Source organism: Erinaceus europaeus, chromosome X (genome assembly GCF_950295315.1).
Source record: "Erinaceus europaeus chromosome X, mEriEur2.1, whole genome shotgun sequence".
Classification (NCBI taxonomy): domain Eukaryota; kingdom Metazoa; phylum Chordata; class Mammalia; order Eulipotyphla; family Erinaceidae; genus Erinaceus; species Erinaceus europaeus.
Window position 1 is genome coordinate 70,626,953 of NC_080185.1, and position 25,074 is coordinate 70,652,026.

At 35.9% G+C, this 25,074-nt stretch overlaps 1 protein-coding gene across 2 annotated transcripts in view; it reads left to right on the top strand.

The window, feature by feature from the left end:
• BRWD3 (bromodomain and WD repeat domain containing 3) overlaps window positions 1–25,074 on the top strand; it is a 236,478-nt gene that overhangs the window by 160,419 nt on the left and 50,985 nt on the right. For both annotated transcript variants that reach the window (XM_007534008.3, XM_060182523.1), the window contains exons 20-24: window positions 11,986–12,079; window positions 14,303–14,452; window positions 18,726–18,802; window positions 19,973–20,141; window positions 21,196–21,309. In XM_007534008.3, coding sequence (XP_007534070.1) covers window positions 11,986–12,079; window positions 14,303–14,452; window positions 18,726–18,802; window positions 19,973–20,141; window positions 21,196–21,309 — 604 coding nt within the window. The remainder of the gene's footprint in view (window positions 1–11,985; window positions 12,080–14,302; window positions 14,453–18,725; window positions 18,803–19,972; window positions 20,142–21,195; window positions 21,310–25,074) is intronic.

Here is a 25,074-nt window from a genome sequence, read left to right on the forward strand (position 1 = left end):
TCTTAGTTTCATTGATACTGTGTAGTTTTCAAAGTCATTTTCCCTGCTTTAATTTGTTTTTGCTTTCCTTCTTCTACTAACTTAGAATTCATTTTTGTTTTCTTCCTAGCTACATTAGATATGAAGTTGGGCTCCTTATTTCTGATTTTTTCTTCAAATATGTGACCTTATTGCTATGAATTTCATTCTTAGTACTGCTTTTGCTATGTTCCATAGATTCTGATATCTGGTGAATTAAGTTTATTTTATTCCAGGATTTCTTGGTTATCTTCAATGTCACTTTAATAAGGAAATGTTTTTTAGCATTTTTGTCCCCAAGATAGTTGCCAATATGCCTTACCCTCCTCCAAACTGTCTTATTCCTACAGAATTGGGTACTAGATCTCTTACATCCCCTTTGCATCTTCCCCTAGACTACTCTTCTCCGAGTCTTAAGATTTGCTGCAACAAATCCACTGATGTTTTACCTTGCTTTGTTTTCTTAGATTCAACCTATAAGTGAGATTATAAGGCATTTCTTCTACATTTTAGAATATTTTAAAATATGTTTATTATTTATTTGATAAGACAGAGAGAGATTGGGAGAGAATGGGAGACATACAATGAGAGAGAAGGAGAGATACCTGCAGTACTACTACACCACTTGTGAAGTTTTATCCATTTAAGTGGGGACCAGGAGCTTGAACACAGGTCTCTATGCTTGGTAATGTGTCCACTCAACCTCATGTGCCATTGCCTGGCCCCTTGTCCTTATAACTTTTTAAAAAAATTTTATATTTATTTATTTTCCCTTTTGTTGCCCTTATTTAACATTGTTGTGGTTATTGATGTCGCTGTTGTTGGATAGGACAGAGAGAAATGGAGAGAGGAGTGGAAGACAGAGAGGGGGAAAGAAAGACACCTGCAGACCTGCTTCACTGCTTGTGAAGCAACTCCTCTGCAGGTGGGAAGCGGGGGGAGGGGGGCTCGAACCAGGATCCTTAATGCAGTCCTTACGCTTGGCGCCACGTGCGCTTAACCCACTGTGCCACCGCCTGACTCCCTCTTATGACTTATTTTACTCTACATAATTCCCTCCAGTTCCATCTATGTTGTAGCTAAAAAGAACATTTCATCAGTTCTTACAGTTGCATAGTATTCCCTTGTTTGTATACATCACAGCTTCCATAGCCATTTGTTATTGGACATCTGGGTTCTATATTTGGTTTATTAAAAATAGAGCTGCTATGAACAAAGGTATACATATATCTTTTTAAATAAGTGTTTTTTATTTTTTATATAAATCTCTAAGAGAGCAAGTTGCAAGATCATACTGTAGGTCCATTTGTAATGTTCTAAAAAAAATCTGCGAACTGTTATTCACAGAAGTTGAGCCAATTTATATTCCCACTAGTAGTGTATTAAGTATTCCTTTTTACCAGTATTGTCACCAAAACGTGATGCTTTTATCCTTTATGACAGAAAATATTCTAACAGGTATAAAGTGTTATCTCATTGTATTCTTGGATTGCATTTCACTTATTACCAATGGCTTTGAGCATTTTTTTCCATATGCTGTTGACCATATTAATATCTTCTTTCAGATCTTTCCTAAAGTTTAATGAATTTTTATTGTTGCTTGGCTTTGTGATTTCTTTATATATTTTGGTTATTAGCCTTCTAGGCACAACAACTAACACACCTACATACACTCACAGGTGGAAACAAGGTAGTCACAAAGCATGCTACCAGAAGTGCATTCTCATCAAAGTTCCAGTGGAATCCTGGGAGGGGCCTCAAGGTACCTCTATAATCCTTCTGCAGTGGTAGATTGCCATGGTAAAATTGTGGTGAACTCCCAGGAGGATCTTGTTAATCCCCTAACAGAGGTGACTAGGGTCCAGAGTTTGCATCCAAGACTGTGTACCTAGCAGAAGATGGCATAAAAGCCAGGAAGAGACCTTGGATTATGTAGAGAGATGGGATGATGAAAGTGAGGGTTAAATTCTTTCTGCTGAACCTGTTATGACTAGGCAACTCTGAAGAGAATGCCTCTGTGGGATCCTGTTGCTCCCCTGAGGTGATAGAGACCATATGGGAATGTGGTATCTAGGTCCTGGGAGCTCTCTGAAGGGACCATGTGCCCAGATATGCTTGTGTAGGATGCCTTTGACAATCTAGTGGTTCTCTCCACAACGACACCTGATCATTATTGCTAGGTTCTTGGGAGTATGGGGCTATAGTAGAAGCAGAGAAATACCTACAGTTCCCCAATTAAAAATGGGAGATCAAGGCTAGAACTCAGGACTTACTACATGTACTTGCACATAAAGGTGAAGCTGTAAGGTGTAGTAAGTCATGATAACTAAATCTTCCTTAAGTACCAAGAAGCTGCAAAAGTAGAACTAAGAAGTTTGGGGCCTTGATTGGCATCCACAAGTATGTATGTGAAGGCAAAAATGGGCCACAAAAATAGCTTACTTGAATAGTAAACTGTTTTGTTATATGTACAACCCAGGTTTGAGTCTAACCCTCACAGAACTGAAAACAAGCTTCATTGTTGTGTTCTTGGTCTCTTGGTATCTCAATCAAAAAAAAAAAAAAGGAAAAGAAAGAGGGTAGGCTGAATATAGTAACTTAGGTTGTTTTTTGTTTGGATATGGATCTGCTATCAATTTGGAGGATGCATACACAATTTCTCCCTATTTGGCTTTTTTCCTTCCTCTACTTCTGTTTGTTCATTCTGTAATAAATATTGAGTTGTCTTAGCTTTGCACTAAACATTTTGAGGAACAACCTATCTTCCATGGACCTATAGTTTATGTTAAGAAATAAGAATGTAAATAGAGATTTGAGAAGCAGCATAGTGGTAGAGTCTACATTTAAGTAGTTTTGGTGGATGAAAATATTTCAATAGGATTAGATTTACATTTAGAGTCCTTATCTTTATTTTTATTTCATTTCCCTTTTTAATATATAGAGACACACAGAGAGAATGAAAGAGTAAGAGAGAGCACATCAACAAAGTTTCCATCAATGCTGTAGAGGCCAGGGTCAAATCAGAGTTGCACACATGACAAAACTGCACATTATCCAAATCCTGTCTTTATTTTTAAACTTCACCATTTGCTGTTAGCAACTCCATGTAATCCACAGCCACTGAAAATACATTTAGCAGATGGATATTGGCAGAAATTACAAAATCCATGTAATCATGTTTTGTTTCATCTGAAGACTTTTCTCAGATTTGTCGGCAAGAAGCACAATTTTGTCTATAATAATAAGGAAAAATTTGATAGATACCTTATGATCTAAATGTTAACTGTAGCAGTATAGTAATTTCAGATACTTATTTTTTAAGATTAATTTTAACTAATGAGAGAAAGAATTGGGGAAAGAGAACCAGAGCAACACTCTGGCATGCAATGATGCTGGGGATCAAACTCATATGTGAGAGCCGTTTTACCTCCCAGGCTGCTCAGATTATAATTTTTGAAGATTTTACTTATTGTTATTATCAATTTATTTTTCACTTTATATTTTTGATTAATAGTAGGTAGCAAAATTGTAAGATTTCAAGGTATAGTTCCACACCATACCCACCAACTAAGTTTTGTGTCTCCCCTATCACTTTCCCAAAAATAACCACCACAGTTCTTACAGAATCTTAGAAACACTTTTTTCTGCAAGTTGAAGAGTACCAGTTCCATAGATTCCACATATGAGTGGCATCCTCCAGTATTTGTCCTTTATCTCCTTACTTACTTATCTAAGTATAATAACATCCAGTTAAATCCATTTTTCCCCAAAGGACACAGTACCATGGGTTTTTTTTTTATTATTTTTTCAGAATAATATTCCATGGTACATATATCCCATAACATCTTTTTCCAGTCATCAGTTTATGAGCACTTAGGCTGCTTCTACTCTCTGGGTATTGTGAATAATGCATCTATAAACATAGGGGTGAGTATTTTCCTTTGCATTACTATTTCAGTATCCTTTGACTATAAACCATTAATCCCCTAATAAAGAAATTTTAAAAAACATGTGAATTATTAAAATTCCTGAAGATGAAGAAAAGTAGCAGAAATTATGAAGGAAAGTAGCAGAGATTATGTTCAAAGAAGTCATAAAGGAAAACTTTCCATACCTGGGAAATGCTGAAAATAGAAGCATAAATAAGCCAAAAGAACACAGTGTTTATAACTCAAAATGACCCCCACCATGACACATCACTGTAAAACTTTCCAAAAACAAAGACAAAAAATGTTTAATAGAGGCCACTAAGGAAGTAATAGTAATTTAACATACAAAGGCCGAACCATCAGACTATATCCAGATTTCTCACCACAAACCCTAGAAGCAAGAAGAGAATGATATGAAATATTCACTTGTCGCTTGCTGCGGTGGCAGCGGTGGCAGGACGCAGAAAAAGGAGGTTTGGAGCAGAAAGGCAACACAATCCTTTATTCCAGCAGGGTCCTCTGGGGTGGGAACGCAGCAGTTAGGGCCACGTGGAGCTAGCCAAAATGGCCGCCTCCTGCTATGCCGCACAATTCCGTCACCGAGGTGAAAAGCAGGCAAGAGAGCGAGGGACAGAAGAAGAAGGGCTTTTATGGGAATAGCTCTCCTGAGAATGAGAAGGGGAAGAGTAACCATAGCACTCCAGGGAAGGATAATAACTTTCATGGGAAGGGGGAGGAGTAACCAAAGCACTCCAACTATCTCCGGGAATTGACAATGCCCTAAGGACACAACATGGCAGAACAGGTGCTTAGAGAATGTCCCAACTCTCGCAGCATGGCAGATGTGACTGCATCTGCACAATTTCCCAGCATTCACTGTACTAAAGGACAAAGATTACCAGCCACAAATTTTCCATTCAGCCAAACTATGTTTCTTGTATGGTGGAGAAATTAAAACCTTCCCAAACATACAGAAATTGAAGGAACTTAGCACCACCACTAATCCTGCCTTGCAGGAATTACAGAAAGTTATCACAAAAAGAAGCAAACTCCAGTTCTGATGAGTTCATCAGTAGTAGAATAGAAGTGGAAACAAAAACAACAACAACACAAGAAAAGACATAATAAAAATGAAGATAAAAGTGGACAGAGCAATATGAGCAAAGTCGGTGAATCAAGGCCAAATGTTAAAAATCTGCATATTAGGCCAGAAACTCTAAAATTCCAATTTAGCAACACCTTGCTTGAAACCTGAAGGAGAAAATGTTGAGTGGGATGAGCCAGCAAGAAAGGGAGGAATGCCAGTTGATTGTACACATAAGGGAAACTAAGGAGCCGAGGGTGGGGGGAACACAGGGTTCTTGGATTGGGGCTGGGGACTGCACCAGAACAAGGAACTCTGAGGAAGGAATGGAAGAGGGTGGCTTTGGGAGGGGTGCTGGAGTCCAAGGTTGGAAATGAGAGTGTGTTGCAGACACTCATGATGTGGAGCTGGGAAATGGAGCCCATGTGTAGAAAATTTTGCTGTAGGAAGTTGGGCGGTAGCACAGCGGGTTAACAGGTGGAGCAAAGCTCAAGGACCTGCGTAAGGATCCCGGCCCCCACCTGCAAGGGGAGTCGCTTCATAAGCGGTGAAGCAGGTCTGCAGGTGTCTTTCTCTCCCCCTCTCTGTCTTCCCCTCCTCTCTCTATTTCTCCCTGTCCTGTCCAACAACGATGACATCAACAACAATAATAACTACAACAATAAAAAACAAGGGCAACAAAAAAGGGGACTACATATTTAAAAAACCTTTAAAAAAAAGAAAATTTTGCTGTAAACCATTAACCTCCAAATAACATGAAAAGGAGAAGAAGAGAAAGAAAAGAAACCTGCAGAACTCCTTCACTACTGGTGAAGTGTTCCCCCAGCAGGTGGGAAGCAGGGTCTTGAACTCAGGACCTTGCAAATGCTAACATATATGCTCAACCAAGTATCACATTCTGGCCCCTTAAATACCCCTCTTAGATCAACTTCTGCCACATCTCTTGGGGTTGTGTATTTGTTGTCTTTATTTTCATTGTTCTCCATGTAATTTTTTAAGTTCTCTTTTAATTTAGTCAACATCCCAGGTGTTGTTCAGAAGTATATTTAGTCTCCATATTTTGGCTGTATTTCTTTTGTTTCTTTTTATGATTTATTTCTAACCTCATGGTCATAAAAGATACTTACTATTTCTATTTTCACATTTTGATTGAGGTTATTTTTGTGTCCCAACACATGTTCAATCCTTGAGAATGTTCCATCTATACTTGGAAAAATGTATATTCTTTTCTTTTGGGTGAATGTTCTGAATATACCTGTTAAGTTAATCTCATCAATGACTACATTTAAGGCCTGTATTATTTTATTTGTTTTTAAAATATTTTATTTATTTATTAATGAGAGAGATAGGAGGAGAGAGAAAAAGAACCAGACAATGGTACATAAGTTGCTGGGTATTGAACTCGGGACCTCATGCTCGTTCAATGCTTTATCCACTTCACCACCTCCCAGACCACACGAAAGCCTCTGTTTCTTTTATTTTGTCCTGATCTCTCTCTTGCTGTGACTGTTGTGTTAAGGTCTCCGATTATTATGGTGTTGCTTGATGATGCTTCCTTTGAGGTCAGTAAGTACTTGTTTTACATATTTGGGTGCAGTAATATTGGGAGCACATATGCTGATGATGGTTATGTCTTCCTGCTGGATTGAACCTGTCACCAATACATAGTATGCATCTCTGTCTTTTACCAATTTTTTATGCCTGTTTTATTTCAAAGCAGAATTACTGTTCCTGCCCTTTTTTTTGTTTGTTTCCTTCCCTTCCTTCCTTCCTTCCTTCCTTCTTTCTTTCTTCTTCCTTTTTTCAATATTATTGGTTTGGAATACTTTGTTCTAACCTTTCACTTGGAGATTCTGTTTGTCTTTTTTTAGAATGTGTATTTCCTGGAGACAGAATAAATGTATCATGGGTTTTAATCCATTCAGTCACTCTGACTCTTCTGATTGGTGAATGTATGCCATTCACATTTAAGGTTATATTATTTATAAATGTGGTTTACTTATATCCATTTGAATTTCGTTTTTGGATGTTGCCTATTTTCTTGTTGAATCTTTTCCTGTTTACTTCTGCCTGTTCCTTTGGGTAGTTTTTCGTGGTGGGCCTTACTGTATGTCTTTCCCTCTTTTGTTTCTGTCCTATATTTTGCTTTTGGTTATCAGGAATGTTGTGTATATTTTACTATAACTACAACAGTCTTTTATCAGTTGGACTTGATTGACCGATATTTGATTGTATTACTCTGTCCATTTTTCCCTGACCCTTCATGTGTCTGTGTTTTCCTGGTTCTACTCTACTATTGATCATCTCATTAAAAGTTGTACTACCATTGCCTCTTCTTTTCATGTATGACTTCTCTCAGTAATTATTGCAAGGCAGAATTGGTATTGGTGTATTCCTTCAGTTTCTGCATGTTTGAAAAGATCTTTACTTCTATCTCAACTTGAAGATAATTTAGCAACAGGGAGTGTTTGTAGTTGGAAATATTTTTCTTAATTATTTGTAAGATTATTCATTATGAAAACAAAACAAAAACTCTTTTTTAACAGTGCACTCAATTGTGAATTAAGGAATTTAAATTCCTTATTTTCGTTAAACTTCCACCCAGACATTTAATTATTCAATTCTAAGGAATGTCTGTTTTCTCTTCCTTTTTTATTTTTATTTTTTATTTTGTTGGATGTTTAATGGTTTGCAGTATAGTATTCAACATGTAAGCACAGTCTTTCATCTCCCATTGATTAGTGTCTAAGAGACACACCAAGACTCCAATGGTTCTTCATTCTGCCCCCTTTCTCCTCTTTCCCAGAGTCATTTACTTTGGTGCAGTACATCACACTCAGTCCATTTTTTTCAGTTTGAGTTTTACCTTATGATTTCCCTTACTGTGGCTTTTTTTTTTTTTTTTTTTTTGCCTCCGGGCTTATGGCTGGTGCTCAAGACCTGTACTATGAATCCACTGCTCCTGGCAGCCATCTTTTCCCACTGTTGTTGTTGCTGCTGCTGTTGCTGCTGTTGTTGGATAGGACAGAGACAATTTGAGAGAGATGGGGAAGATAGGGAGAGAGAAAGATAGACACCTGCAGACTTGCTTCACTGCTTGCAAAGTGACCTCCTTGCAGGTGGGGATCTAACCAGGATTCTTGTGCCAGTCCTTGCACTTAACGAGGTGAGCTACCACCCAGGACCCCTCCCCCCCCCGTTCTTTTTTTTCCCTTTCACAGCTTTATTCATTTCACTAAGCATAATCACCTCTGGTTCCAGCCATCTTATTTCAAAGGACATAATATTTTTATTGCAGAGTTGTATTTCATGAAGTATATACACCATAACAACTTTATCCAGTAATCTGTCAATAAACAATTAGGCTGTGTCCATTCTTTGGCTATTGTGAATAATACAGCTATGAGCATAGGGGTGCGTATGTCTTTTCGAATTAATGTTTGAATGTCCTTTTGATAAATGCCTAAGAGTATTGCTGGATCATAAGGTAATTCCATTTCTATTTATTTAAGGATTCTCCATAGAGTTTTCCAAAAGGGCTGCACTGGTTTGCAGTCCCACCAACAGTACCAAAACACCCTTTTCTCCATAACCTCACCAACACCTGTCATTCCTTTTTTTGTGAATGTAGGCCATTCTCACAGATGTGAGGTGGACTGTCACCTAGTTTTAATTTGCAGTTCTCTAATGATAAGTGAATGGAGCATTTCTTCAAATGTGTCTGGACCAGTTGCCCCTCTTCTTTAGGGAACTATCTATTCCACATAGACCAGTCTTTATTCTTAATGTTTACCTATAAGTGAGATCATTTGGTATAGGTCTTTCTCTTTCTGGCTTGCCTCACTCAATCATGGTACCTTTAAGTTCTGACAAGGCATTACAAAATTGCTGACCTCATCATTTCTGATAGCTACATAGTATTCCATTGTGTATTTGTAGCACAACTATTTTCACCATTAATCTGTCATTGGGTATCTAGGTTGCTACCAAGTCTGGGATATTACAAACTGTGCTATGAACATATGTATTTTTGAATAGGTGTTTCTGTTTTTACTGGGTAAATCCCAAGGACAAGGATTTCTAGGTCATAACATAGTTTCATTTTTAGTGTTCTGATGAATAGCCAGACTATTTTCCATAGGGCTTAGACCAATATAAATTCCCACTATAAAGGTAGGACAGTTCCTTCCCCCCGTACCCTTTCTGAAGAATGGAAGCATCACACACTTTGATTATAATGCCACTATAATTAAAACACCCTGGAATTGGAATCAACATAGACAAACAGACCAGTGGAATATAAACCAGAGTCCAGAAATGAGTGCCCACATCTACAGATTTTTAATTTTTGACAAGGAAGCCCAAAATATCAAACTAAGAAAGAGATCATATTCAACAAATTATATTGGTAAAGTAGGTATGAAACATGCAGAACAGTGAAACTGAATATATATATATATATATATATATATATATATATATACAGTGAAACTATATATTTCAATATATACAAAAGAAACAAGTGGATTAAAGATATAGCTGTTAGGCGAGAAACCATCAGATAGGTTTTATCAAATATGAGGAAAACATAGGAAAAACTCTCTTCCTTATAAGATTCCATAGCCTCTTCATGGATTCAAATCTAATGCAAGGAAAACAAAAGCAAAAATAGAACAAGGGGAATACATCAAAGAGAAAAGGTTCTGCACAACAAAGTGAATCATTACCATAACAAAGAGACCTCCCATGAAATGGGAGAAACTATTTGGCAATTCTTATCTTTTAAAAATTTATTTATTCATGAGAAAGATAGGAAAGAAAGAAAGAACCAGACATCACTTTGCACATGTGCTGTCAGGGATTGAACTTGGGAACTCGTGATTGAGAATCCAATGCATTTTCCACTGTGCCACCTACTAGACCACAATTCTTATCATTTAACACTTTGAACATGTCATTCTACTCCTTCCATATCTCTAGTATTTGTTATGAGAAATCTGACAATAGCCAAATGGTTCTGCTTTTATATGTCAGTTTCTTCATGTCCTTAACATTCTATTTTTTTTCCTTGTCTTTGCTTATGAATAGCGTTACTATGATGTGTACTGTTTTGGATTCAGGAATTTTGGTGTTTGTTCAGCTTCCTGAATCACTATGTTTTGAATGTTGCCCAGATATGGAAAATTTTCTGCTGTGATTTTGAGTATTTGTTCTGCTCATCCTTCCCTCTCTTCTTTGATGGGGAACATGCTAATAACTCTCACATTCCTCTTTCTGATGTAGTCTGCTTTTTCAGAGAAGTACTTCATTTTTTCTTAAACCTTTCCCCTCTAACAGCTTTAAATTCATACAATATGATGGTTGTGTCTCGTAACTCTGATTTTCTCTCCTAAACCTGATTTAGTCTACTTCTTCGGCTGGCTACTGGAACCCAAACTGTATTCAAAGTGTCTTTTATACCCTGAAGCTCTCTTTGAAATTGTTGTTGTTTTGAGAGAGAGAGAGAGAGAGAGAGAGAGAGAGAGTGTGTGTGTGTGTGTGTGTGTGTGTTTTCAGTTGCATAAGTGATGGAATACTCTCTGAATTCTTAAATATGTGTATATATAAAAAGTTTTCTTTCTTTAATTGCCTTCTTAATGAGTTTTTTGAATGCTATCTTTCATTCTTTTCTAGCTCTGTCTTTTTGGTTGTTTATTATTTCAGTTTGTGTGTTTAGTGTGGCTTCTACTGTTTAACCAGCAAATTAAGCTGTGGCTATGGTGTTGGATTTCTCTGTTTATATATCAAGGTCATAGAGTCGGAATGTAAGATTATATCATGTGTCACTAGCCTGTTTAGTGCCTGTGATGTCAGTATAGTGTCTTACTGCTATGTTTCCAGCCTCTGGGTAGTAATAACATCAGAGAATTGCTTTCTCCTTAGTGCTCAAAAAACAAACAGGATTTATTTTCCTATCTGGGTACCATGCCCTGAGCAGCTCCCTCACCCATTTTCCATCTGTTGACCATGTATACCTGCACCCACTCTTGCTAAATGAGTTTAAGAAATCCCAGTAGTAATCTGGCAAATTTCAGGTGAGTTTTTCATTGCTTCAGGTAACTGATGAGGGAAACAAAGTGCAGCAGGTGCTACTCACTTGCCAAGCCACTTGAAGATGGCTAGGATTTATTTTCCTAGCATAGAACTACAATGCTACAGGGCTTTATTCTTGGTCACATTTTAGCTGTAAATACTGGTGAGTCCTTGTAGGCAGTTCGATATCCTATTGCCCCGAGTTCATAAGTTAAGCACCCAAACCCACCTTCCTGGCCTGACTATGCTTTGCTAAATAACTCCCAAATTGGCACCAGCTTCCACTAATTAAGCATAGTTTCTTAATTCCTTAGAATCATTCCCTCACCCGTTTTTCATCCACTGACCAAGAATGCCTTTCATCTGTGGCTAGGTGAGTTTCTGAAGATATCCCATTTATAATTTGGCAAGTTTGTCATTGATTTTTGATGCTTTAACTATTTGATCAAAGGAGGTACAGAAGGCAGATCTTTCTCCATGGCTACACCTCTGGAATTGGGGATCCAGACTCTGGTGGTGGGAATGGTGCAGCTGTACCCTTGTTATTTTGTAAACCAATATTAAATCACTGATGAAAAATAAAATAATAAAAAAGGAAAGTAGACTTAAAAGCAAAAATAAAACAGAATGTAGACCACAGTTTGTCAAGGTCCTAGGGGGAGTAGAAATAGGGAATTATTGCTTAATATTTGTATTTTTATAATGATAAAAATGTTTGGAAATAGTGGTGAGGATTATACAGTGTTTAATTCAGACACTGAGGTATACATCTAAAATGGTAAAATAGAAAAATTTACATTGGAAAGTATTTTATTATCTGACATTTAAATTATTAGTTTGCCTTTTTGATGATTTTTAGCTATGTTGACTTTTGGTTACTAGGGTTCAGGAAGAATGTCGAACTGCAAAAGGTGATGTAGAAATCAGTCTTTATACTGTTGAAAAGAAGAAAAAGCCATCTTATACTACCCAGAGGGTAAGTTTAGTTTTATAATACTTTGGGATACTCAATTTATAACTGTTTACATATATCAAGTTTTCAAAGGGGGCTGTGGGACTCTTTTGATAGGTGTCTGTACATAGGGAATCTTTTTTTTAACCCCACATTCAGATATAGTTATTACTATTAAGGTTAAAACTACATACAGGTTCAGAACTGCCCCCCAAATCTAGGACATGTCATTATAAGTATAGAGTATTTGTATTAACATATTATTTTCACATTGTAAAAGTAGAACCTTAACATTATTGCCTCATCAACTTCAATGTAAAACAAATTCTCAGATACACTAGAATAGAAGCATTTAAACTACCACTACCTAGGAACTAGATCATGTCTGCTACTTCTTCCAGTTTAATAAATTTTTATTGGAATGTAGTTGAGCTTACTCACTTATGTATTGCTTATGGCTGTTTTGTACCCTATCCAGAGTTCAGCTCTTGCAAAAGAGATCATATGATCCACAAAATGAAAAATGTATATAATTGTCATGACTGTCTACAGAAAACATTTGTTATGGCCAGAAAATACATATTTCCTGGGAAGGGCACATGTTGTGTCATACCTGCAACCTAGGTTTGTGCCCTAGCACCACATAGGAGGACCTTGTTATCAAAAAAAGCTTATATTGTGGTATCTTTCTCACTCCCTGTTTGTCTGAAATTTAAAAAAATGTAAAAGTTGGCCTGTGAGCAGAGAAATTGCACCAAGGGCAATAAAAGGGAAAATAAATAATAAAAAATTATATTTGCAAAAGTTGGGATAAAATTGTTAATTTGTTTGATAAAATCAAATTGTTACTTTGACAACTTTATTGAATATTATTTTGTTTATATTTATTTATTAATTTATTAGATAGAGAGAGAGAATCTAAGATGGAAGGAGGCGACAGAGAGGTAGAGAAATAAGAGACACCTACAGCCCTGCTCCACCACTTGTTAAGCTTACCCTTATAGGTGTGGCCACAAGTTTGAACCTGGGTCCTTGCACACCGTTATATGTACTCCCAACCAGGTGTGCCACGACCTAGCCTCTCTGAATATTGTTTTTATGGAATTTAAGATGATATGTACTTTTTTTTTTGTCCCTTACCAGTGTTATCACTAGTGTTCTATAACTTAGAGGGCACCTTTTTTTTTCCCCTCCAGGGTTATTGCTGGGGCTTAGTGCTAACATGACAAATCTAGTGCTCCAGGTGGCTATTTTTTCCATTTTATTGGCTAGGAAAGAGAGAAATTGAAAGGGAGGGGGAGAATGAGAGGGGAAGAGAAAGACATCTGCAGACCTGCAGTGTGGGGCTTGAACCTGGGTCCTTGCACTTTATACTATGTGCACTTAACTGGGTGTGCCACTGCCCCTACATGTTACATTAAGAAGATACACACACACACACACACACACACACACACACACACACACACACACAGTGATATTTTTTGTTGTTATGAAAATAAGTGTCATACTGCCATTTATGATTACTAATTTTTCACATTTTTTAATATGGTGCTCAAAATCAAGCACATGGCCTCAGTATATGAATCATGAGAGCCTGGAAGATGATTCACCCAATTGACACACACACATTTTGTTAAGACACATGATTGAGACCCTGATATCACATGGGAGCACTGTATATAGTACTAGGGGATGTGTCAGGAATGGTAGAGCACCATTGTATCTCTGTTTCTACCTTAATTAAAAAGAAGTGGGAGAGGGAAACTACTCCACAGGGAGTGATAGAACTTTGCAGATACAAAACCCCAATAAGCAATAAAAATAAAAAATAAATTTAAAAAACGAATCCTATGGTCTATGTAAATTCTGATTGGACAGCTCAGACTTTTAGCACTGCCTTGAATTTGATCACAAACTATTCACAATAGTAATCTAATCAATATTTATTGGAAGTGGGATGTGTATGTATAGTATTTACTTTTGGATTTCTTCCCCTTTTGGAGATTAAAAAAGTATTTTTATGGTGGCTTAATGATTTATAGTATAGTCTCTAACACATAGGCACCTTTCATCTCCCCTTAATTGGTGTCTAGGAGACAAACAAGGACCCCATCATATCCCACTCCCTCCTCCCCCAGAGTCCTTACTCACTCCAACCTAGCTAAATTGATTTGCTTTATATAAATTCCTTTATGCATGTTCAATGAGCCTTTAATTTTAAAATGTTACTTTTCTCTTTCCTAGAATGATTATCAGCCTAGCTGTGGTCGATCTTTACGAAGGACACAGCGCAAGCGTCAGCATACTTACCAAACAAGGTCCAATATAGAGCATAATTCACAAGCATTAAGTCAAAATTCAGGTGTACAGGAAGACTTAGACAGTTCTTCAGAGGTTAGATATCTGGTATTATTTACTCTTTGTAATATTGTGTTTTCTAGTTAATATCATTAAGGTTTAATATTAAGGTCATTTATACAATATAACATTGTGATAATTTTCTAGAAGGAATTTATTCATTACTAAGATATTTTATAGGCAAATTTGAGCATTTCCAACACTTCTTTGAATGGGCTGGGTGGTGATACACCTAGCTAAGAGCATGCTACCATACACAAAGTCCCAAGTTCGAGCAGGTACCTCTCTCTCTTTCTCCATCTATATCCCCCCCAATTTCTCTCTGTCTTATCAAATAAAGAAAAATAAATAATTTTTTTTCTTAAAAACAGAAAGCTTCTTTGGTTTGCACATAGCATAACATCTTGGTAGTATCAAATATGCCAGTAAAAATTTGGTTTGGCCAATTATAACTGATTTGAAGTGTCGCCTGTGTTAGTGTGGTAAATACGCAAAATTGGTTTTAGATCACCTGCTTCATTTGTTATTTTTTAAGTTCATCATGTAAACCAGAAAAAAAAATGGCTTGGGAACACTGAGGAACTAGCTTGAGAGGAAATCTGCTTAGAATATGACTAAATGTGGAACTAACACAGTGATTACTACTTACACAGATCCAGAACTGATAGACTATAATCATCATATTATGCACATTTTTGTTATTGTTGACTTTATTAATCTTAGAGATTGATGAGTTTTGATTTTTCTCAAACATATCTTTTAATTAGTAATAGAATATATTATGGCAGTTTTTCATGTCCTCTTCTCCAGGCCTTTCCTTTGTTTTATCTTAACAAATGATGAGGGTGTAACTGTGAATTGATATGTGTGGTTCCCCCATAATTTTCCCACTATTAGTAAGCATATTATTTTTTAAATTTATTTTCCCTTTTGTTGCCCTTTTTTGTTGTTATAGTTATTATTGTTGTTATTGATGTTGTCGTTGGTAGATAGGACAGAGAGAAATGGAGAGAGGAGGGGAAGACAGAGGAGGGAAGAGAAAGACAGACACCTGCAGACCTGCTTCTCTGCCTGTGAAGCAACTCCCCTGCAGGTGGGGAGCCTGGGGCTCAAACTGGGATCCTTCCACTGGTCCTTTCACTCTGCACCACCTGCACTTAACCCACTGCACTACCGCCCGACTCCTGCATATTAACTTTAAAATTTTTTATTATATTCATTTTTTATTTAATAGAGACTGCCAGAAATTGAGAGTGGAGGGGGGATAGAGAGGGAGAGAGACAGAGAAATACCTGCAACCCTGCTTTACTGCTCTTGAAGCTTTCCCCCCTGCAGGTGAGGACCAGGGGCTCAAACTCCAGCCCTTACACATTGTAACATGTGTGCTCAACCAGATGCGCCACCCTCTTACTCTTTATCAGTAATGCCTTCTCTTTTTTTCCCACCCTTAATTTCTTAATCTAAAAAGAATTATCACAGATTCAAGAGACTGATGATACTTTTTTAATGTAGTAGTAGTATTATGGTTGAACTTTTTAGGAGAGGAAGAGAGAAAGATATCTGCAACACTGCTTTACCACTAGTAAAGCTTTTCCCCCTAAAAATGGGAACTGGGGGGCTTGAACTGGGTCCTTGTACATGCTATTGTGTGCCCTCAAGCTAAAAAGCCACCTCTTGGCCCCAGTAATTCTAACTTTAATAAGTGTTCATTAAAATTATTGGGTTTTGTTTGTTTGTTTGTTTGTTTATTTGCCTCCAGTGTTTTCACTGGGGCTCATTGCGAGAACCATGAATCCACTGCTCCTGGTGGCCATTTTTTCCCCATTTTATTGAATAGGACAGAGAAATTGAGCAAGGAGAAGGAGAGAGAAAGATAGACGTCTACAGACTTATATCACTACTTACGAAGCTTCACCCCCTGCAGGTGGGGAACCGGGGCTCGAACCCGGATCCTTATGCAGGTACTTGCACTCAGTACTATGTGTGCTTAACCAGGTGTGCCACCACCCAGCCCCGTAAATGACTTTTTTTCAGAATATGCTTGAAAAAAATGTTGGAGTATGAGGATAAAGATTAAAAAAGACAGCAAGTATTATCTAAACTCAGAGATTATACACACAAGTTCTTTTTGTTCTACATTAGTATGTCTGAATTCTTTTTAAAATATTTTTAAAATATTTCTTTATTTTCCTTTTTGTTGCCCATGTTGTTTTTATTGTTGTTGTAGGTATTACTGTTGTTGTAGTTGTTAGATAGGACAGAGAGAAATGGAGAGAGGAGGGGGAGAGAAAGATAGACACCTGTAGACCTGCTTCACCACCTGTGAAGCGACCCTCCTGCAGGTGTGGAGCTGGGGGCTCAAACCAGGATCCTTATGCCGTTCCTTGAGCTTTACATTATGTGTGCTTAACCCGCTGCACTACTGCCTGGCCCCCCTGAATGCTTATATAATTAAAATATCATTATTTTTTATAAAGTAATTATCTTATCTTGGTAAAGTCATATATATATTTTAAAGAAATTGTTTTAATGTTTAAAAGTTATATTGGAAGTCTCTAAAGTTTATGTAATTGATGAAATGTAAAATAAAAGTGTAGTAATGCCAGAAATCTTTACTTAATTTTTGTTTATTCATTATTTTTGAAGTGAAAAATAATATTTTAAAATAATTTTTCTTGAGAAAATATTTTACAGGATTATATTTGTCTCAGGGATGCGGTTTAATATCACTCCCAAATGTGTTTTGTAACACCTCACCCACCACCACATATGCCATTCCTTCCACTGAAAGGCAATGAGTCTTCTTCCCTCCCTTTATCTTCCTCTCTCCTCCCCTTTAGTCTTTCAGACTTGTGTATATAGAATAATATATATATAATAATAATATATATATATTGTGTATATATAATGCTTCGCCCTATCTTTTCACTGCCATTTTCCCCCTTAAATCTCACATACATAGAAGATATTCCAGTATTTGTCTTTCCTCTTGTGACCTTTTTTTTTTCTCACTTAGTATGATCCCCTACAGATCTGTCCATGTTGCAATGAAAGACAAGATCTCTTATTTTCTTATAGCTCATTCATAATTTGTTATGTATATACAACACAATTTCCTTAGCTGCTTCTCTGTTATTGGGTATTTGTTCTTTTTCCCCCCTTTATTGGGGGAATAATGGTTTGCAATCAATAGTAAAATACAGTAATTTTTACATGCATAACATTTCTCAGTTTTCCACATAACAATACAGCCCCAACTAGGTCCTTCTCTACCATCATGTTCCAGGACCTGAACTCCACCACCGCACCCCAGAGTCTTTTACTTTGGTACAATATACCAATTCCAGTCCAAGTTCTGCTTAGTGTTTTCTCTTCTGATCTTGTTTTTCAACTTCTGTCTATGAGTGAGATCATCCCATATTCATCCTTCTATTTCTGACTTATCTCACTTAACATGATTTCTTCAAGCTCCATCCAAGATAGGGTAAAGAAGGTGAAATCACCATTTTTAATAACTGAGTAGTATTCTGTTATGTATATATACCACAACTTACTCAGCTGGGCATTTGCTTTGTTACCAGATCTTAACTATCATGTAGAGACATGCTAGGCAAAAAGTGTGCAATTATCTCTTCACATAAATTTTCTCTGGATAGATACCTAAGAGAGGAGTTACTGGATGTCATGGTAGCTCTACTTTTAACATTTTGAGAAATCTTCATACTTTTTTCCCCTAGAGATTGAACTAGTTTACATTCTTACAGTGTAAAAGCATTTCTTTTTCTCCATAACCTTGCTGACATTTTTCCTTTTTAAATATTTTATTTATTTATTGGATAGAGACAGAGAAGAAGCAGGAGAGAAACAGGAGATAGAAAAAGAGAGATACCTCCAGTACTGTGTCACTGCTCAAGAAGCTTTCCCCCAGCAGATGGAAATAGAACTTGAACCTGGGTCTTTGTGCATTGTAACATGTTCAACCAGGTGCACCACTGCCAAACTCACATTGTTTCTTTCTATTCTTGTTTATTTAGTTCTTTCTCATAAGTATGAGATAGTACCTCATTGTTGTCTTGATCTGCACTTCTCTGATTATGTGATAATAAGCATATTTTGTGTTTTTCGTATGCCAGAAAATTTAATTATGTGTTAGAATTAGTTGTGAGTTAGATAAATGCATAAAAATTATTAAATACATGTTTACCAGAATGTTTTGAGGTTAGGGGGCACAAAAGTATTCTAAAACATCTACTATATTAGTATACTTATACAAAACCTTATATTTCCATTGTTGACTTTTTTTTCCCAGGAAGATGAAACAGTTGGCACAAGTGATGCTTCTGTAGAGGATCCTGTTGTTGAATGGCAAAGTGAAAGTTCTTCCAGGTAGTTTTATCTGTTTATTTTTAAGGATATATTGAGTTTTCTTTTTTCTACATGACAAGTAGAGGGAGAGTGTGAGTTTTTCCAAGAGCAGAGCACACTCAGCTCTGTATTTCTGGCATGTGATGATGCTGGGAATTGAACCTGAGAATTTTAGGTCCTCAGGTGTGCAAGTCCCTTGTGCTTCAACTGAATTGTCTCCCCAGTTTTGATTCACTTAAAATGGTTTGACAGTTTTAATATAGAATATATTCATGTAATTAGTTAAAGCCAGAGTTAAAATACTTTATAACACAGTGGCTCTTAACTGGATATTCTGTCTCTGCCAATATATATACATATTTTCCCAAATCACTTTATATACAGGTTATTGTCTGCTATTGTTGACACACACATACATATAGTTTCTTTGTTTACTTCCTTTTTCATATTAATTTATTTTATTTGATAAGACAGAGAGAATTTGAGAAAGGGGATATATATGGGTGAGGATACTTGACAACATTGTTTCAAAACTTATGAAGCTCTCCTCCCTGCAGTTGGGGATCAGGGCTTTGAACCTGGGTCATAGTACATGGTAATGTGTGCACTCAACTGGGTGTATCTCTGCCTAGCCCACAGCTATAGTTTCTCATCTCCTTGTGATAATGTTTCGGCAAAACACTCTCACTTCCAATGTAGGTCTATTTCACATCATTATGTATCAGGGTCCCAAGATGCTTTACCACCTTTCTTCCCATCCTTCCCCAGATTCCTTTGCTTGATACAACACTGCACTTTGTCCAAGTTTTACTTTATGTTTGCCCTTTCTGCCCTTTTTTTTTTCTTCCCGCCTACTTTTGTTTCTTAAGCTCTACCTGTGACTGAGATTATCCAGTATTTGACCCTCTTTTTTTCTGCCAATATCTTTCTAGGGCAACTATCTATGGACTTTAGTAGCCTAGTCTATAAAATGAAATACTTTCTAAATCCAAATTCTGCACCTTGTCAGTTATATTTATAGTTGCAGTTTCAAAGCAACCTATTTGACCAAAAGATATTTTTCTTCGTTTAGAAAAAAAAAATCTAACTATCCATTTATAATATATTTGATTATAAAATCATCATCTTTCAATTATTAGACAGAGATTTCTTAAGTACGCTTACATAGTCATAGGTTGTATTTATTTACAGTGATTCATCAAGTGAATATTCTGATTGGACAGCAGATGCTGGGATAAATTTGCAACCTCCAAAAAGACAAACCAGACAAGCAACAAGGAAAATATACAGCAGCTCTGATGAAGAGAATTTGAAGACACTAGATGAAAGGCAAAAGAAACCTAAACAAACTAGAAAGAAGGTTTGTAAGTTCATAGGTTTTTATTGGATTTTTGCCTTTGGTACTTTAATATTTAGTAGTAAGACTTAATTTTGTTCTAAACATACTATTTCATCTAAGTCATCAAATAGAGATATTTAAGGTGACTTTAAAGTATAAAGAACTTTGAAAATATTCTATTATCAAAAGCAAAAAAAAAATGTATAACGCCTGTTTGAACTACCTACATCAATAAAACAGGAAATGATAAATGTTAGAATGCTCAGAAAAGGAGCTTGAATATTCTGTGGGTAGGAATGAAAACTGATATGACCTTTATAGAAAACAGCATGTGGAGGGTCAAATAAAATGGGAAAACCTTGAGATCCAGCAATATCACACCCTGGTATATGTCAAAGAACAAGAAAGCACTAATTTTAAAATATATATGGGCCCATAAACTCATAGTTGCACTACTTATAATAGTCACCAAATGGAAGCAACTTAAATAACAAAGACAAAAGACTGGTTAAAAAAAAGTTACAGGATACATATTCAGTGGAATAGTACTCCGTAATTTTAAAAGATGATCTTGCACCATTTAGGATAAAATGGATTGAGCTAGAGGATTTTGCGAAGTAAAATAAGTTGAGGTGAAAAACAACTACTAGATAATTTTATGCATATGTGGAACATAAATAACTAAAGCAAATAAATTTGCAAAAAGAAAAAGATAACCAAAATGTCTGTTAGGCTTTGTGAATTCTATGGTAGTTAGGAGGTGTAGGGGGCACAGAATTTGGTGATGGGTACAGTGGCTTACATACGCCATGTAGGTATGTGAAACTAAAATCTTACAATTTTGTAAGAACACTATCAAATCTCTAGTAGATAAATCATAAAAAAATAAATTAGATGATAAATAATTCACTTGATTATTTAATTTGTATAAAAGAAGTTCATAATTAATTGAAAATTACATTTTTAATTTATCTATTTGGGCAGTTATTGTAGCATGTTTTGACTTAATATACCTGTTATTTTCCTTACTATTTTTATGCATTTATGACTTTTGTCATTATGGACTGTATTTTAGAAAGGAGGATTGGTTCCGATGGCAGGTGAGCCCAGTGAAGAATGGTTTGCTCCTCAGTGGATCTTGGATACCATACCACGACGTTCCCCATTTGTCCCACAGATGGGAGATGAGGTAATTGTCATCTGTTACCTATTCCTCTTGAACCTTCAAGATCACACTCTATAATGTTTTAGAACGCCTTTGTTTTCAGTTTTATTAAGGTTATATGCTCTGCTCATTATATATTTCTTTTGGATAGTGACTCAATCTTACTGATCATTGTATATGGATAGGACCCAGCATAGTGTTTACATTATCAATAGATCCTTAATATACATAGAAATAAGTTGGAGGAAGGAAAAACAATAATTAAATTAATCAACTAATAATTAAGTTAATCAAGCTAATCAGTTTGTGTTGCTATCAAAACAGTTAGCTTTATTCATATCTCAGTTGCTACTTAGTAAAATTGAGTGATATTTTTGGCCACTGATGTTATAGATTTTTTTGTTTTGTTTTTATTTCATTTACTTGTCATTTATATTCTTTTTTTAAATATTTTATTTTATTTATTTATTCCCTTTTGTTGCCCTTGTTGTTTTATTGTTGTAGTTATTATTGTTGTTGTCGTTGTTGGATAGGACAGAGAGAAACGGAGAGAGGCGGGGAAGACAGAAAGGGGGAGAGAAATATAGACACCTACAGACCTGCTTTACCGCCTGTGAAGCGACTCCCCTGCAGGTGGGGAGCCGGGGTTCGAACCGGGATCCTTATGCCGGTCCTTGTGCTTTGCGCCACCTGCGCTTAACCCGCTGGGCTACAGCCCGACTCCCGTCATTTGTATTCTTTTTTTTTAATTTTAATTTTTTTATTTAATTTTATTTATTTATTTATTCCCTTTTGTTGCCCTTGTTGTTTTATTGTTGTAGTTATTATTGATGTCGTTGTTGTTGGATAGGACAGAGAAATGGAGAGAGGAGGGGAAGACAGAGAGGGGGAGAGAAAGACAGACACCTGCAGACCTGCTTCACCGCCTGTGAAGGGACCTGCCTGCAGGTGGGGAGTCGGGGGCTCGAACCGGGATCCTAACGCTTAGCGCCACCTGCGCTTAACCCGCTGTGCTACAGCCCGACTCCCCATTTATATTCTTATACAATGGTGCAGGAACAGTACACCCTTTGTATCCATCCTATTGATTTTTTTTAATTTATAAAAAGAGAACAATGACAAAACCACAGGATAAGAGAGGTACAATTCCACACAATTCCCACCACCAGTACTCCGTATCCCATCCCCTCCCTTGATAGTTTTCCTATTCTTTAACCCTCTGGTAGTATGGACATTCTAGAATTTATTTAAAGAAAAAAGAAAGTTATGCTCAATCTAAAAGATAACATAGGATAATTTCCCATTTTAATGTCTATAGGAGTATATTTTAACAAATAAATCCTTCTGCTGAGTGGCATAAAGCCATATGATTACATAGAGCCATATTTATGTGTTATCAATAAAACATTGATTATTATGCTAACCTACAAAAAGGGATCATTTTTATTTTGTAGAAAGTATAATAAAAATGTAATATTAGACATCTTTTTGATTTGTGTAGTTTGAAATATTGATTAACCATTCATCTGAGTTATTAGATACTAATACATAGTTTTCAATTTAACATGATTAATATGAGGTAGTAGTATAAATAATAAAAAATGTATCATAATAAAAGGGGAGGACAACCTTCCTTTCAAGTTCTAAAATTCTTGAAACCATAATTTTCCCCAGACTGTTCTGTAACTTGTAAATTTCTTGTAGCTGAATTTTGTCTGTTGTAGATTATTTTTTACCAGAATTAGTTATTAAATAACCTATGAATAGTATAATACTGATGGTAATCATGTGACAGTATTAAAAGCTTCTTTACATTTTGATCATCACTTGTACTTTACCACTCTGGGTCAGATTCTTTAGGGAGAAATAGAGAGAGAGAGAGAGAGAGAGATGTTAAGGACCAAAGTATCCTACAATGCAGTGGAGGCCAGGCTCAAGCCTGTGTCACATACATGACTAATAAACACTATCCAGGTGAACTATTTTGATGACCCAAAATGTTCCCTTTTATTAGTGTTATTTTCATAGTTATTGCATTTTTGTATAATGACTCTATGTAGTTATATTAGCAGAACATGCTTTACTGAACACTGACATTTAAAACTTTAAAGAGCTCCTTCTGGAGAGGGTGGTGTATTCAAAATCACAATTTCTTGTATTTGTTGCTTATTTTTTAATGGTTTTGTAAGAGAAATAATGTTGAATAAATCTAAGTAGACTATGCAAAGTAAATAAAACTCTTTGTAAATACTGATCTGATGGGAATCCTATATTGTATGACCAATTATAACTTAGTGGAATGATTTTCCTCTATTTTGTTAAACTTAATATATGCTTACAGGCTTCAAGACTACTGTGTACTAGATAATTGTAATTAAGTAATGGAGAAGTTGTATAAGTGAATCAAACAGTGAAATATATGAATTAAAGAATAATTTTAAATAAGTTGAAGGAAACTGTAAGAGCAGAAATGTACTGTTTATAAAACTGATCTCTTTATGACAGTTTTGCTTTTTATACTAAGTTCTCTTTCTTTCTTTTTTCTTTGATTGGAATAACCTTGCCAGCATATCATTGCCTCTTTAAAAGCCCCATATTCATATTCTAACTCAGTTGCTTTCTTAGGGGTGTTTATCTGTGTTTTTTATTTGACTATCACCATTTTTCATAAGCCTTCTTACCTAATTTTTTTCTGTTATGACATATATTATATTCAACTTAGTATTAATTATCCTTATATTCATACATATCTACATTTCCATATCTTTGAAGGGCTTTTGTATGTTGAATAAGATAGGTATTTAATAATTTCCTTTTTTTACTGCATTTTAGCCTCAAAATGTTTTTATATTTAAATATTTTTCATCTAGTTTTAGAATATGAGAAATTCTATCTTAATTTTGGGTGGAATTTATTTACTGTATTTTTAAATTTTCATAATATGGTACTTATATAATGGATTTTATTTATCCTACCATGACTTTAAAATTATTGTAGGAAAGAAGCCCTTTTTTAAAATGAATTTCATTATTTTTTAATGGATGAGTATTGATTTGAACTATGAGGCTTTATTAAGCACTTGAATGCATCTTTCTTCCATGCCATGTCAGTTCTGATACTAATACAGAAATTTTCCTATATAAATTATTTATTAAATTATGCTTAGAACTGTACCTACCTATCTGTCTAGGTATATGTACTTGTATAATACATAGGATAATTATTAAAATATGATATTTATAATATCAGTTTCTATTGGAAATATAATTCTGTAAAGTATGACCATTTTTGCATAAAGAAGTTCTTTTATTGCTATAAGTCCATCTTCAACATAATTACAAAGCTGCTTCTTCTTCTAGCGTTTGCCCTTCTTCCGTAGCCAGTCAACGGCGTCAGGTTGAGCCTGATGTAAAGTTTCGAGACCTCCTTTGAATCTGGAGAAGTGGCAGTCGTTGACTATGTGGGTCATAGTCTGTCTGTAGCCGCAGGGGCAGTTCGGGTCATCTCTGGCTCCCCAGCGATGGAACATAGCGGCGCAGCGGCCATGGCCTATTCGATAGCGATTGAGGAGGGCCCAATCATAACGTGCTAGGTCAAAGCCGGGTTGACGCTTGCAGGGGTCTGTGATGCTAATGAAAGAAAGATTATGTGCAGTACTTATATTACACAGTATTTAACATAGAGCTGTGGAGCATGCATACTGGATGAAAATTTTTCATGATATCAAATACTTCCATTGTACAGTATTTTCCACAGACATGTAATAGAGCTTGTAAATAGAATAGGACA